We start from the raw sequence: 16,292 nt of genomic DNA, 5'->3' as shown, positions 1-16,292 counted from the left end.
AAGTGTAACAATTTATCTAAGTGTCAACCAATAAGGGAAACGTGTGTAGCCGTTATGAATTCTCATTTTGACGCGTTGGAACGATGTAGAGACGTGTCAACTTTCACGTTATCCCGGAAGAACGATATGTCATATGAATTAATATAATATAATATGTAGTTTTGTATAAAATATGTTCATGTCCACGCGAGGGTGGTGTTTTGTTTTTATCAAACGCAATTAAAACATCAGGGGATGGCGTGTTGAAATCAAATCGGCCATTTAGCTTGTATATTGTATTGTGTACACCTGTTATAGTTTCGGTGCAACTGTTTTATCGTGTATGTTAATCGCGTGCGGACGCGTCGTTCAGCATAAATTAGATTTGTATCTTTTAATGCGAAGAAAAAAAACATTATATACATAAATATAAATATTGTACGCGCAACACTGCAATGGATTAAGCGAGAGCACGAGTAACAAACAAAATAAGTTTTATTGAATATATATATATATACATAAATATATTTTTTTTTGTCAGCGGCAGTGCATCAAAGTTATTTCCAATAAACGAGAAAGTTTTTTTTATACATTTTCTCTCATCCTTCCTTACACGTTTTTTGCCTATAAAAGTGTAACCGCGGCTCAAAGTTTATTTCGTCGGAATAGCGGACGATTCGAAGACCGGCGAAAACGGGGGTGGGGGGGGGAGAGTGGAGGGGAGATGGATGAATACTTCTGACGAATTTAGTATGTACATATATTTTCAAGGGATACACGACCGTAATGAGTGAATCCCCAAAGTTTAAAAAATATTGTAATCGGACCACGCCTGTTCAATATTCCGGTCGAGACCTCGTCGAATTTTCCTCGGTGAAAATATTAACCTCGCTCGGCTAGCACGTGCGTTATATTTTGGTGTTTTTTTATTTATTAGCTCGGCAGTCGTTCTTTGGGAAATTTAAAATTTTATTATTCCGTTCGGCCGGGCGTTTAGACGTTGTTGTTATTGTTTTTTGTTTCTTTGTGTTGTCGTTTTCCTTTTCTCCTATAATAGACATAGCGAAACGTCGAGAATCCGTTTACCCCCTTTCGTAAACATAATAATATATTTATTATTTACTTTGAACAATATTAGCACCCCGATTTGGTAATGGACAAAATATATCCCTCTGATCGCAACAATAAGGATTAATTTTGACATGAATAATAGGTACATACGCATAAATGGTTATAAACTTGTACCAATAATTTATTAAGATGCCATAATCTTAAAATATCTGAGAATCTTAGGGTCTGAAGGTATATGATTTAAACATCGCAACGAAGTTACGGTTGTTATAAAATTATTAAAGTAGTCCCTATGTATAATAGAACACAGACTGGAATGCATTGGCATGGGAGCTAAAACGACATCAACGAGACTATATAAAGATGATGTAAATTAGTAGAGTTACCAAGATGGAAAAAAAACTAAAATTAAAATAAATATTCACCCTTTGGTGAGCTATCTCATAGTGTGTGCGATTCGTATAATAACGATAAAACATATTTCTTTTCACTAACCTAATCATAAATAACGCAAATGTGACACTTACGATCTCCATTTGGTTTGGACACCTCAAGCAATAATATGTTTTGTATCGATACATATTTTAGAAAAGTCTCATAAATCGCTGGAAACATTCGATTTAATGCAGTTTTTTTTCGTACATTCTTTATGGGACTTAAGTATATACTTTCCAACAAAGAAGAAAAAAAATGAGAAAACTCTATAGACGCGTTGACATATTCACGAAGAATAAAAAATAAAGAACGTTACACCTTTTTACTTGGGCTAGCACTTTTTTTCTAAAGAAAACTTTTTACTCGTCTAGAGTCGTATTTTATGACTGTGAAAAAACTTTTTTGGTAAAATATTTTGTTTTACATCCATCTCACTAGTGGATGTGTATGCATGTAAATATATTTATATATATATATATATATACTTAAAAAATGTCTTAAAAAACAAATAAATGCGACAAGTATCACGAAAACAAATGAACAGTATTATTACATTATAACCGGCATACGTTGCGTTGTCGCGACAAAAGTGAGTACTTAATGTATTGTTTTACTTTTCGGTGATCCTAACAACAGCTGTAATTATCCGGAAGTGTAGGCTTGAGTTTACTTAGGTCGGTCGTACTATGGTACTCGAAGGCTCTTGTCGTAGGGTTGTCGTACAACAAACGCAAAGGCCACTCCAGCTTGTTGATACCTACTGTCGCGCAATGGGTGTAGTTAATTTGAAACCAATGCTATGTTTAATAATTTCTAGAGCGTATAAAACATACAGATAACGTTGTTTGTCATTAAAAAAAAAATTAACAGAAATAGCATGTAATTCGACTCTGATTGCGGTGAAAAGAACACGAATTCGAAAAAGCAAAATGAATGCCCTCAGGCCAGCCTGCTACGGCGATGTAGTACCTATATGAAAATAATTAATCTTGTTTATCTACAACGCCGGAATGGCGTGGCACGGTGCAAACACGCTAAAACTACATTTAAAAGTACTGTCCTCATTAGGGGGCAGGGAGGGGGGGGGGTAAAAGTGGATAAATATTTTGATGCGATTTACCGGTCGGATCGTCGCCATCATCGTCATGGGCATACGTATGGACTTCTAACAATGTGTATAATATTATATAGTGTGACGACAACGTTGTATGTATGTACCCACCTTGTGTGATACTAAATCCTACGTCGTTGTATTATCAATAGGCATGTCCAGTATTCACGCAGTAGGTGTACGGGGGCCGAAGCTTAGTGTTTTGACAAAATTAACCGTCTACGTTGTCGCGTGCAACATACATTTTACATTGCACTTCGTGGCTAAGTCCCTGCGCGTTCTCTACTATATTCGGTCATAAATACGTCCGGTTAATGCGGTCCCCAGAGAAATTATGGGAAAAAGTTCAAGAGCGCTTCACCTATTCCGGCGGGCCGACTCCGCAGATAGATAACTCAGCGAACACATATTGCGGTAAGGTCGGGCGAAACGCGACTATTACAAAGTATAGAACAGTATAATATATTATATTATGAAATGTGTATAAATTTGTCGAGAACGTCTAGCGTGATGCGGATTACTTGTGACTAAAAATTGTGTTTATGGACAAGTATAGCACAAACATGTTAATCAATTAAAGCGATTACTAATATCGTTTACTAGCAAAACAAGGAAAATAGTTTTGGAGGAAACACGTCGACGACAACCGTCTTGTAACAGTACCACATTAATGGAAAACAATGACATACCAACAAAAAAAATAGTGACGTTTACCTCGTTAGTCATTAATAGAAAACTTTCTAATTATTATTATGTTTAACCCTTCAGTGCCCATAATTGTAGCAAAAATGCAACTTGTTTACTACATCATTTTTATTTTGTTAAAAAAAATACATTAAATTTAGGTGACGCAATACAGTTATTACAGAAATTACTATATGTACCAGATGTTATAAACGTAATTTTCTTAAGTATTTACTTTTCCGCTTTTTTTTTTCCAAATTCCTGATAAATTAATCTATATAAAATAATTGTACATTATAAAATTAAAACAAATTGAAGGGTTAAAAATAGTGTAGGAAAAGTTATTAATAATATATTAGCATTGGGCAAGTCATTTGGTTCTCGTTTTCTCGGTACAGTTTGACATTTTCGATAGTAATATTTGATCCCCTATCGCCAGAGCTTGTCCCAAATGGTTGTGTATATGTAGCTGAATTAATTATATGTGACGAGTTTGTTTCGTTCATCGATTTTAAAGGGTTCGTACGTTTTTGAAGTATGCTATTCCTTTTAACGTACATCAGATAATTAAAAATTAAATAATTAATCTATATAATATTCAGTATCTCATAGGATTCTTTATGTTATTATTCTCTTATTAACCGATTATTATTTAAATAATTTATAAATAATTTTTTTTTTTTTAGTTAGTGAGGTATTATTATTGAGTTAGTATTTACTTAATAAGGAACGAGGTCAAAAGACACTTACTAAACGTACTAACTTTTGATCTGGGTTTATAGTCTATTAACGACATAAATTTTTTATAGCTTTAAGATAAGTAATACAAATGATATTATTAAATAAATTTACTATAATTTAAGCGAGGTTTTATCAATATACAGTACTATTATAATATATTTTAACATATGCGATATAATATTATTAAGTAAATTTTGTAAGTATTATTAAATTATTATTTATTACATGAATGAATTTCAATAAAACCCATTTCTATAAGTAATTTACAAAATTTTCATTGTTTTTTGAAATGGGTATTAAAAAAAATCTAATGATTATCTCCCTTAGAAAAAACAATTATAATTTTGCTGTGCTGTAATATTTGATAAAAATCACCTACACTTTTGGTTCTCACATTAATTGTTCATATTTCTTAATAGATCTCGTTCAGCGAATTAATAGGATCACGATCACTTTTAACAGATTTGCTATTTAATTAAAAGAATTCCTATAGACGACGGTGACTAAAATATATTATACATCTGTGTATAAATTACATGAAAATGAATGGCGTATGGATGATATTCGGAAGAGAACTATGTGACAGGATGTGCGTGGAAGACACGGTAGAGATGTCGTCGTCAGCGGTGGAGCTCTCAATGACGGGAAGTCCTATAACGCCGCGCCGTGGGATATTAGCGGTTAATTAAGATATCTGCGACACAGTAATTAGTCGGCCATAATATCAAAACGGTTCATAATCACCAGACTTCCGGCTTTGTCTGCCGATAACCTCACAAACAAGAGCAGCGGTCGGTTAAATTAATTACTCGGCCAACGTTTTTGCCACGGGACAAGCGCGTTTATTGTACGCTCGTCGACTATAGTATATGATTATGAATCACTGTCTGTCACTATACTTAGGACTTACACTTGGCGAGTCCAAAGGTTCTCACTTTCACAAACTTGTGATGCACATTGATACGATAAAAACAAAAAATTGTCTCACGCGCGAAACGTAATATTGTTCACAGTGAAGTAATTATTATAGTTAAATGCCAGTATCCTGTGAATGGGCACAATACAAAGCAGACGGCAACGACCGACTGGGGTGTGATTTGATTTAATTATTTAAAGGACAGTAAAATAATATCGTTGCGAGTTTTCCCGGCTATGTCCCGGCCCGGAGCAGAGTGGGTACACGTGTAAAAGGAAACCGTATGAAATTGCTGGTCGGCACGCGAGTCGACGATTAGAAAAAGTGTTTCTCCTCCGGATGGTAGATAATAATAATTATAAGTTATAGCCGTTAAGTCTAAAGATTGAATTACAACAAAAATCGTTGAGCACAGCAATAATTTGCATAGAGGGCGAGAGCAAAACGGCTTAGCGCATCGTACCTATAACAGCTAAACAGTGTACCTGTATATTAAATTATTATAATAATATTTAATCGAATCGAAACGGTCGATGGTACATACGAATGCATATAACGTGGCCGCCGGCGTCGAAAAGTTAATTCAAGTGAACATACGTTTAAATAACAGTAAATTTTACAGACGAATTTGTACGAGATGATTTTGTAACGGATATTAATATTATTTTTATTTGTCGACATCACCGACAGTGTGAAAATCGCAAAAAAAATTAAACTTGAAAAGAATAATTAATAAGGAATGCCTAATAAAAACATTCAGAGATATTTACCAGAACTATAATAAGTTGATAACATCATTATAGTAGATAATAAATTAACTATCAATAACATATCAGTTATGTATGCGTTTCTTTTGGATTTTCATTTTTATTGCAAAATTTGTATTTTTATTGTTAGCATATCGGTTAAAAGACAACTGTACGATTCGTTAATGCCCAAATAGTTATTTTATGGAAAAAAATTAATACCCACGACTGCGTGCACCTCGAGTGGATTAATTTATTTAATCCCATTCCTACTCACCGACGCGGTATAAAGAGATTATAAAACAATTTTTTTTTAATTAAACCCAAGCAGAGTAGTCAATTTATTAACGAAAGCATACATTTTTCAATCATTAAAATATTATTAGGCATGTTAAGCTTCATTTCTCGATTTGAATTGAAAATTCAGTTATAAAGTCAAAGCGTAGACAGGGATTTTTTAAGAATAGCTCTTTTTTATCAATCTAAGTGGGTTGATAATTAGTATAAAAAAAAAATTGTTGTGAATCAATATTTAGTACCATTAAAATCTATAAAAAAAACATTTCTGAAGAGAGAAACAATCTTTATTTTAATTTTAAAGCAAACCTAAGGCGTTGCCAGTATGGCATAGCACATATATTTATTAGATGGTAGACTTGATATTGTGGTTCCAATGTGTTGTATAAAAGTCTAAAAAAGTATACAAATTTTATTTGAAACATAATTATATACAAGTTATACAAAATATATATTATCACGGATTGTATTTGTATAAATACTTAATTATGCTGTAATACTAATAATACTTAGTGACTCTGATTACTGTGCGGCAAATTATTTTGAAGTTTCTTTTTAACTCTAGTCGGTAAATAGTTATGCGAAAGTTAATAGATTTTTTTTTTATTTTAACGCTAGTCGCGGGTTCGTTTTTGATCAAAATCCTAATGGCTTAGGAAAATATTATAATACTATTTGTGTGTTAATGTTACTACAGAACTTCGCACTTATCCCGCATTGGTTTTTTATGGAAAATTCAAATTTAACCGACACCGCACAAACCGACCGCTGATAAATAAAACATTTAAAACTGATTTTTTTTTTTTATTCAAAATAGCGCATGAATTATGTATGTTGAATGCGATTGATTATAACTACAACGAAAAACCAGCCTGTGTGACTTTTGTTTGTCTTTCCGCATGAAATAATAATAATTGAGTAATAATTTCCGCGTTGATAATAATTGATAAAATATTGTATTAGGTCGAGCGTTGGATTGACTTTGGAGTTAGTATCCACACAACGAGTGACTTTTTAACCACGCGTTATGCGTTTTTTGGTAAAAAAATATGAATTGCATGTAAAAAATAATGCGAGATAAATAATAACGATAACGCGCAAACAAAAAAAAACCTTGACACATTTGTCAAAACCGCGGGAGTACTGCATTATTGAATTGACGAACCTATCGCATTAAGCGTTTATCATAACTATGTTCATTTTATCATGTTTATCATAAATATGTTATATAAAATACTTCAAACTTTGAAAGCCACTGCGGTACATGTCATATAATGTGTATTTTAATGTACAACATATTATTTTGAACACACAATAATAGCGTCCCTACTGTTTTGGGAAATAAAATCTATTGGGTATTTCGATGTGAACTCTATATTAAGCCAGTGATGATTTCAGACTAGGGTGGTCATTTTTTTTTACACATTTTCTCTACATCTTTATATAGCCGTCACCGGCGAGAAGACTAAATATATTATTCTATACCGCCGCGCCACTCTATTATTCATGACTACCGAAAATGTCAGAAACATAATTTGTGCAGTGCTTACTATGGTTTTAAATTAAAAGAAAAAAACTCCAGTATACAAGAAACGAATTTGTTTAGGTTACTTCAGAAAATAGAAACGTTTCAATACTCATAAGTCAAAAATATTTTACACACATCAAAACAACAACGAACATGAAGTGTCTATGAAAAATTTAAAACCAACAAATTGTACTAAAATAATTTTAAAAGATAAAATATTACCTAAATTCCTACTTTGGTACATTTTAAACTAAACTTGCCTAAATACAAATACATATTGTGATTTTTTTTAACATTGTGATTTTATAACGATTAAATATATAAAAAAAAATGGTGAATTACATTAAAATGTATAATATAATACTGTTATCCAAGTAGATTTATGAACAGTATAGCTTTATCGTAGGAACGCGCTTGTATAATGTATAATATATTGTTCTACCGACTGATCCTAATGCATTAATAAATGCTGATATTCCATATAATTCGAATGTACACAAAACAATTTTACTCCGTCACAGCGTTTCGGAATTAAACGATAAAATTTGCATTGCAAATTAAAAACAAACAAAACGTCTAGTAATTAATAATTTAGAATTGGTGTTTTGGCGTAGGTATCGAACACCAGTTGTTGTAAGTTATAAGTACATAATACTTGTCGAAGTGACGGCTGTAGTAAAATTTCGCAGAATTTAATAAACATTAATAAATACTTACGCTTAATATATATGTATATCAAATATGTTGCTGGAATGGTATTTATTTTGTTCAATGTTTTTTGCCAACTTAACCTAACCAACCCACCACATGACACAATATTATTGATGTCTTCTTTTGTACACAGCATCCTAACTCCTAATATTCTACAGTGCAGGTACTCAATCTTAGTAAAGAAACTTTACCCGTATGGCGTATAGGGTTATTAAATTATAACAAAATGGAGTTTCGTGAAATGCGTGGTAGGTATTCATGAAGCTTAGAGTGTATTTTAATAATGACTAAATGTTCGTTTAGTTATTTTACATAAAATTTGCTATAATAGTTTCTATTATAGGGTCTTTTGACTAGCTTTAAATATATATAGAGCTGGTTCAAAATCTTAATTGGGTCATTAAGGAATAAATATATTTTCATTAAAACAAATTGCACGCTTCTTTTAGTCATAAACAGTATAGATTCAATTTTGTAATTTAAAAAAATAATTGCTATAGAGTTATAAACAATAGTTTATAGTTTAAACTATCTAAGACAAAAAACGAGTAATTTAAGTCAATTTTTTAATTTATAAATGGAAAAGCTATTAATAAACTAAATAATTTGTATTTTTCATTATAATTATTTTGGCCACTGCGTTTTACCATTACGATACATACATTTTTTTTTTAAATTCTTGTTGAAAAATGTGACAACAATTTTTCGATATCATAATGTATCATAACTTTAACTTATTTGCTTGAAAAACAAAAATAAACATTTTTGACATCACTCCGCGCAATAACTAAGACAAAAAAATGTCTATTCGGTTCTTATGTTTATTTGGTGCTGGCTAGTGGTACAAAAAAAACCCCACGTGGGCAAGTACCTGAACGTGAGCGTCGTCAGTGGCCTGTAAGACTTGTGGCTATTTGGGTCGGCCATCGGGGTGCCCCAAAAATCGTTGACGGCCACGTGCGACAGCGGACTGGTGCCCAACACGTCGGCGTTCATCGTGATGGCCGGTATGTCGTCGTGCACGAAGTCACCACTCAGGCCGTTCCAGTAGCACAAGGTGACGGCCGCGGATATGGTCAGGTACACGGTGGCCGCGGCGTCCGACCATCCGTGTCGCCGACCGACGGCCTGGTGTTTGCGGCCACCGTTGTTGTTCTGATGGCGATGGTGGTGATGATGGTGATGGTGATGTTGCGGTGGCCACTTCATGGTAGTCGTTCGTCGTCCATCGGGCACATCAAGTCACGACGACACCGTCCATGTATGAAATAAAATAGGATTATCAAAATTTTTCTCCAACGACAAAATCTATAATATGCACTATTCTCGTAGAATTAATGTAAACATAAAATCATTTTTCAATTTTTTACTGCATTTTATTACAGACAGTGATATTTGCGCGAAACGAGTTCGGGGCACGTGCAACGTTTATGAACGCGGCGGAAAGAGTAACGGGACCGAACGTCGTCGTTAACGGACGTGGCACTGGTCGGACCATCGCGGAACTGACGCACCGCCGGCGATGGCCACACGAATTGGCGCGCACCCTATAACCTTAAGGTCCGTCCGTCGACAGAGGGCGAACCATCGGGCCGTCAAAAATCTACTCGGTTAAGTACACATACCTATTGCACAGAATAAATGAAATCAGAAAAGACAGTTTCAATGTAAACAAAAAAAAGGGCACGAACATGTTTAAACCTTCTATAATCATAATAAATTATATCTAAACGCAACAGCTAAAAATAATAATGTATAGATATAACATATTTTGTAGTGGTGGTGTAGATTGAAGAAGATGGCCACCGCGTTTTCGAGTGATAAGTATCTTCCCCGTGTTAATTGTTATCAGTCTCTGGGGTTGCTTATTCGACTCAACACAAATGATGGGTTATGTCTTGATAATTAGTAAAAAAATATTATGTTTCTATCGAGCGTAGAATAGATCCGTTTTACCTACGATGGACAGAAAGCCGCCGAAAAGTATTAAAGGGGAAATCTGGTATCTGTTTTTTAAAATCAAAATATTAAAACTAGTGTTGTAATAATTCTACCAAGAACTTAAATTTTTGGGTGTGCGTCAAAAGGAGTTCAGTCACTATTTTGTGAAAAATGTATTATGTACACAAAAAAGTTTTTTCACCGGTCGGCTAAAGTATACCAAGTCGTGGTTAGCGGGTTGTGCATTTTGCAAAATGTATCAAATAAACAGCACCAAAACAGCCCTTCTAATGGCATTAGCCCAATTATCGATCAAGTGGTCCCTAGAGAGCAAGTCGGGTCAATTTGATGGTGTACAGATCAAGTATCAGCCCTTACAACTGTGTTAGTTGATCTGACTGCTACTACAATATGGTCTGGCCAACGGGTCTCCTAACAAAACATATGGAGTTATTTCCTTGTCTATCACTATATTATACAACAAAGTACTCAGTAACCGTACGTTCATAGTTTATCTAGGAGGCACACACAGTAAAATATGATAATTGATCGATGGGTTACCCCGGGGATCAATCCTTGCACCGGCCTTGTTCTGTGTAGAGACATATGTGACTTACCAAACACAATAACACGAAAATGTATATACGCTGGTAATATCACACTGTTCAAAACAAAGTTCGAAACCACGGATTAAATACTAATAAAAAATTTAAGAACAATCTCAGAGTATCTACACAGAAGCTGACTCAAACCTAACTTATTGTTCGATAAAACTACGGCAACAACTTTTCATTTCAACACACCGTTACAATGAACGACAGCATTTTATTAGCATCAAAATATATGAAGATTATTAATACGTTATGTTCTTTGCTAACATGTTGTTATATCTACATTTATGGCTCAAGTAGTTCCGTTGTCGGACGGATGTCGAGGTAATTATAGTCTGTTCGGGATCTTAGTGGCCCCTAAGGAGGAAGGTTAATCCCACCGAGTGGAACAATGTGTGTATAATTTCTAACTGATTTTGGCTGACGAAAATTGCATTAAATCAGATTGTGTGTAGTGGCACGCGTTCGTGGTGCTATATGTTATACAATAAGCCCCGGTGGTGGACTACTGTTCATAACTACATTATGCGTCTAAAAGGCTATAAGATAAATTACAATACGTGTAGTTTTTGAGAACCAATTAACTAGGATTAAATTAAAATTACAAAAAAATGACTGTTTGAATTAAACTGTACACATAAGTAATGACATTTGAGAATAAAGAGTTGATAACAAAGTTGTTAGTAACAAAGAGTTGATATAAAAATACAATAGTACATATTATGTATTTGTACTATTGTTTTTTTTTTAAATAATTATTTTCTCTTTATTTCCTATAAAAGCCTTAAAACGGATCTATAAAATAATACTTTTTGTTTTACAACTATACATTTTTTAATTAAAAAAAAGAAATATGTATTTTGTTTAAAGTTATTATATTTTGTAAAAGGGATAGATACCGATCTATTCGTAGTATGTAATTATTTTCTATATATTTTGTATAGGAGTATCCTGCGTTATTCCACTTCGAAGAGTATTAATAGTAACAGAATATACCTATACCGATATAATTGAACAGCGTTATTAACCGGGACTACACATACCTAGACGTTGTTAGACTGATAATTATCATTGTAAAAAGTAGGTACATACGTGATGACTATAATTTTGAATGAATAATTTAGTAATGAATACTTAAAATATGAAAGCCGTACTATTCCCACTGCTTATGGAACGAACTCCTATTTTTAATTATATATTTTGTGCAGTTGAGAACTTTACACCGGTCTGTAAAGGATGCATTTTTAATAATAGAACCCATTATAAATTCACCGGTAGTAAAAACAAAAAGGCTTTTCTAATAAACAATAGTCCACAATACTAATTACAATTATTACTGTGGATAAAATATATTATAAGAAGTGAAATAGTACTTGTTTGACTTAACTTTTAGTCGATTAAGAATACTCAATGATATAAAACGGGCTGTGGAAATCGGAGAGCGCTAACGTGAAGATTCGATCAAGTAAGCCAGGTGGCCTGTGTAGGCAGTTGTCTACTTATTTTTATGTTATTATGTTTACAACTCGAATTCAAAATTCTCCAATTGTCGAAAAACAAAGATCGATACAATAATAATGTCAACGTTGTACAATTATATATTATGTTTAATATGAGATCAGGCTATGCAGGGGCCCTTGTGCACGCAGAGTTTGGGGGCCTTTTAAGAAAAACCAAACAAAAACGTAATGCTGTAAATTGTATTATGCGCGGCCCTCATCAGGCTGGAATTTATGTGGGAGCCATCTTGCCCTTAGGGTAAAAACGGAACTGTATGAGGCCTGTATGTTTTTTGTAATTCTTACAAGACTATAAAAAACCTATTATTGTTATAACAGATAACTTTACACTGAAAAAGACAATGTGAACTTTGGTATTTTATCTTGAATGTATAATAGAATACCTTCAACGGTAAGCAGCACTTTTATCGAACCAATTCGTTGTTAAATAATAAATTATGTGTAAATTCCCCTTCTCCTCCGATACACCACCGGTTATTTACTTGAGATTGTAGTAGTTTTACAGTAACGAGAACATTAGCCCTCTCGTAGACATCAAATAATTAGAACAGGCAACAGCCAAAAACGTTGTTTGCTCAAAACTATCTTTATTGTGTGCAACACATATAACGTTTTCCGAGTAGCTGAAACTTTTCGAGCGGCCGACGGTGTTCACATATACAGTTTTAAATAATTGACTAGAGTTCAAATTCTAAGAAACTGTATTAGCAGACTACAGTTTCATAGAAGTAAAGAAAGTTTAAATTTACCAATACGTGTATATATTTCATAAACAAGCCATTATGATGTAATTAATGTTTCGGAAATAAGGTCAAATATTGAAGTGTAGAAAAAAATTGGACAAGAAAAAAGATAAGGTATTTTTTACCTATATTATTTTTGTTTTGAAACTTGATTTTTATAAATGAAAACAAAAAGTTAATATTATACATTTTTCGCAGCATCATAAAAAATACAACAACAAATATAATTATTTTTACGAAATTCAATATTGTTACCTGTTGATATTAACTTATTGAATTTTTTGTTGATACTTGTTTTTTTCCCGGTGATCAATTAAACGTAAACCAAGTTATTTTCCGGAAACAAACATATTGAAAAAAGTTATGGAAATGTACCCCTTTTACTTAAAAATAAAGAAACATACCATAACGTAAGCGTGTTTACCCATTTTCAATTTAAAAATACGCTATAACTTTTTTGAAACTAGTAAAGTAATTTTCGAATTCGAAGGAGATATTTCTCACATATAAAACTACAACCGAAAGCCAACAAAATATCACCAAACCTTTCACCTAAAAGTGGTTAAAACTTTTCTTCATTTAGATTTTTTCCAAGTATTTTTCGTATAATTTTGCAAAATTCTAATATTTTTACCATCTACAGTTTCGAAGTTTTATTTTTTCAAGTGATTTTTATCATTTTTAACTATAACACTAGCCGAAGACTTGCGACTTCCCACCGTCCTCGCTGTGTATCGTTTACTTTGGTGTTTTTTTTTATATGTTTAAAGTGTACAACACAACAGTACTTGTTTTACCAACCAGACAAAGTTTCTACGCGCCGACACCTGTGTTTATTAGTCGACCCTTTTGAATTAGGAGCGAATAAATAAAGGAGTGCGGCCAATAAATGAAGACGGATCTGCGGGTCGAGTGGAAACAATGAGACCGATGGCGGTGGAGAAGAGATCGCATATATAACATTATAACAGCGGGTCGTTGCAAATGTTCGGCGTTGGTTGTGTTGGTGGACACCGTAGCAATATACAGCCGTAGTGGCGGTACAACAACCAAGTTATCGTTTTGCACCGTCCTCAAAAGCTTTTCGCTATCAAATACATATATATATATATATATATACTTGCCGTGTACACAACAGTGCTTGTATCCGTTGTATATATTACATAATATGTACTATGTGTTTGTGTGTACACGAGTACGGTTATAATAATATGCGAAGCGCACAATATGCGATCATCAAATATTTACGCCGGCCAACTGCCGCGAGAGAGGAGAATATTAGAGAAAATTACTGAAGAACATCAACGGTGGTGCATTCGCGAAAACCCGATACGTACACATGTTCAAGAAACGGCTTTGAGTCCGACATCGTGTTTCTTTTGCAACATGCAAGCGCAAGTTGGGCAATGACACCGAACACGTGCCTATTGTCGTTATTGTGAAAAATTTAAAACGAAATCATTCGCTTGAACCGACTAAATATAACGTGTGAGCATATTACACATACATCCACACATTAATCGTACATTATTCCGAAGGTTGTTACTTTTAATGCGATGCAAAATAATTATATCTGAAAATAACGAATCTGCTGTTTGATATTTTTCTCTTTAAATACAACCGCGTTTTATTGTTATTTATCGAGGTTTTGACTTCTGCGCTGTCATTTGGCTATTGGTCTATAATTTACAAAATATTAACAATTCGTTTACTTAGAATGCTTTTGACAAAATGTTATTTATTATTAGGTAATAATTTAGTGTTATTTGCTTCATTAATAGATCAGTGTTACTTCGACTAACCTATTAGTTGAGAACCAATCACTTTTATAGAATTTGTGTCGTGAATATTTTTTTTTTTTTTGGTTCACTTTGTGGTGTTCGGTTTTGAAGTACATCTAATCTTTTGCTTCTTTTATAACTTACAATCTCAGTCACTCTACTTGTGAATTGGAGGATTGCATTAATATTGTATGTCTTTTATTAGAATAGGGTAGGTAATGGATTTAATTTCCTGGAAGTGAAAGGGAAATCTGTGCCTTCAGCCTTCTTGAAAACGTACAATGTGCTGACTAAACATATCTTAAAAATTGACTAGAACCTTTTGAGATTTCACGGTATTCCAAAATGTCGAAAACCAATGATGAAGATGTATAATACCTGTCAACTATAAACTTATTAATACTTGACGATAAGTCAAGGCGATTAAACATTTATTGTTCTTTGTTTATAAGTTATATTACCCTTACAATGGTATTGGTGAAATCCTAATAAATAAATTGTTGGAATAACTAAATAAATAGTTTTTTTAACTAATCATTTAGTTGGTCGATTTATTTAATAATTTCTGTAATTTTAGTTAACCCAAGCATATATTTTTTCAGATTATTGACTTGGCTGCTTTGTAGTTGTGATTTTTTTTTTATTAACTCCAAAAAATGTTTTAACAAATAATACAAATAACAAGACCTAAAACAAAAGCGTTTTTTTTTTATTTACATAACATTCTTTTTAGTTTTTAATTGGTCGAACAATTTTATAAATTTCTTTTGAAATATACAAAAAGAGTGCGTATATGAGCAGATAATATATTTTTTAAGAAAATTAGCAATTTTTAAAGCTCTGTAACCTAAATTACTTAATGTACACCTAAGCAGACTGATGTAATATAAATAAATGAGATCTTATTATTAGTTAACAATTTGTATACCTCGTTTAGTACTATAGAATCACTTTTATTGCGATATGCACTTGTACACATATACTACCTATAAATAATGTGTCAGTATTCACTGTTCAATTATAATTCGTACATTGAATCTTGGAGGAAGAGATACAGAATATACGCATTGTCGCATTCCAATCAACATAATAAAATACATTTCTACTAATAATAAACATGACAAGCAATACGGTTCTTCCGTAGCGATCCATATTTTTCTCTCTTCTTATAATGTTGCCGAACGATATAAGTTAACGTTATCAAACAAGAGCCAATTTTAAACAAAAGTTTAGGTATTTCGTTATTTTCATAAATAGCATGTAACTATTTTCTTGTCCTGAGTTGAAGCGTTTGACGGTATTATATAATAATTACCGTTACTTAAATGAGTATATGTATAAATGTATATATATATGAAATCAATAACAACATAAACGTATATTATTATATTTTGATAAAAAAAAAACGTTTTAATGGAAAAAAATGCATACAAACAGTGAACGAGATTACAACATCAACAATCGCAGGAACTGTGTT

General features: G+C 32.8%; 1 protein-coding gene across 1 annotated transcript in view; it reads right to left on the bottom strand.

Annotated features, from left to right (window-relative positions):
- LOC126833720 (protein O-mannosyl-transferase TMTC1-like) overlaps positions 1-9,708 on the bottom strand; it is an 84,771-nt gene extending 75,063 nt beyond the window's left edge. The window contains exon 1 of the mRNA XM_050565220.1: positions 9,091-9,708. Within this exon, the coding sequence (XP_050421177.1) occupies positions 9,091-9,428 (338 nt within the window). The 5' untranslated portion in view covers positions 9,429-9,708. The remainder of the gene's footprint in view (positions 1-9,090) is intronic.
- Positions 9,709-16,292: the final 6,584 nt, after the last annotated feature.

Source organism: Adelges cooleyi, unplaced genomic scaffold, assembly GCF_023614345.1.
Source record: "Adelges cooleyi isolate 19-005CV unplaced genomic scaffold, UGA_ACOO_1.1 ACOO_flye_CR_arks_rails_tigmint_CR_PRNA_2, whole genome shotgun sequence".
In the NCBI taxonomy this organism is placed as follows: Eukaryota; Metazoa; Arthropoda; class Insecta; order Hemiptera; family Adelgidae; genus Adelges; species Adelges cooleyi.
Note: the sequence above shows the minus strand (reverse complement) of the source record. Positions and strands in the feature narration are given on the sequence as shown.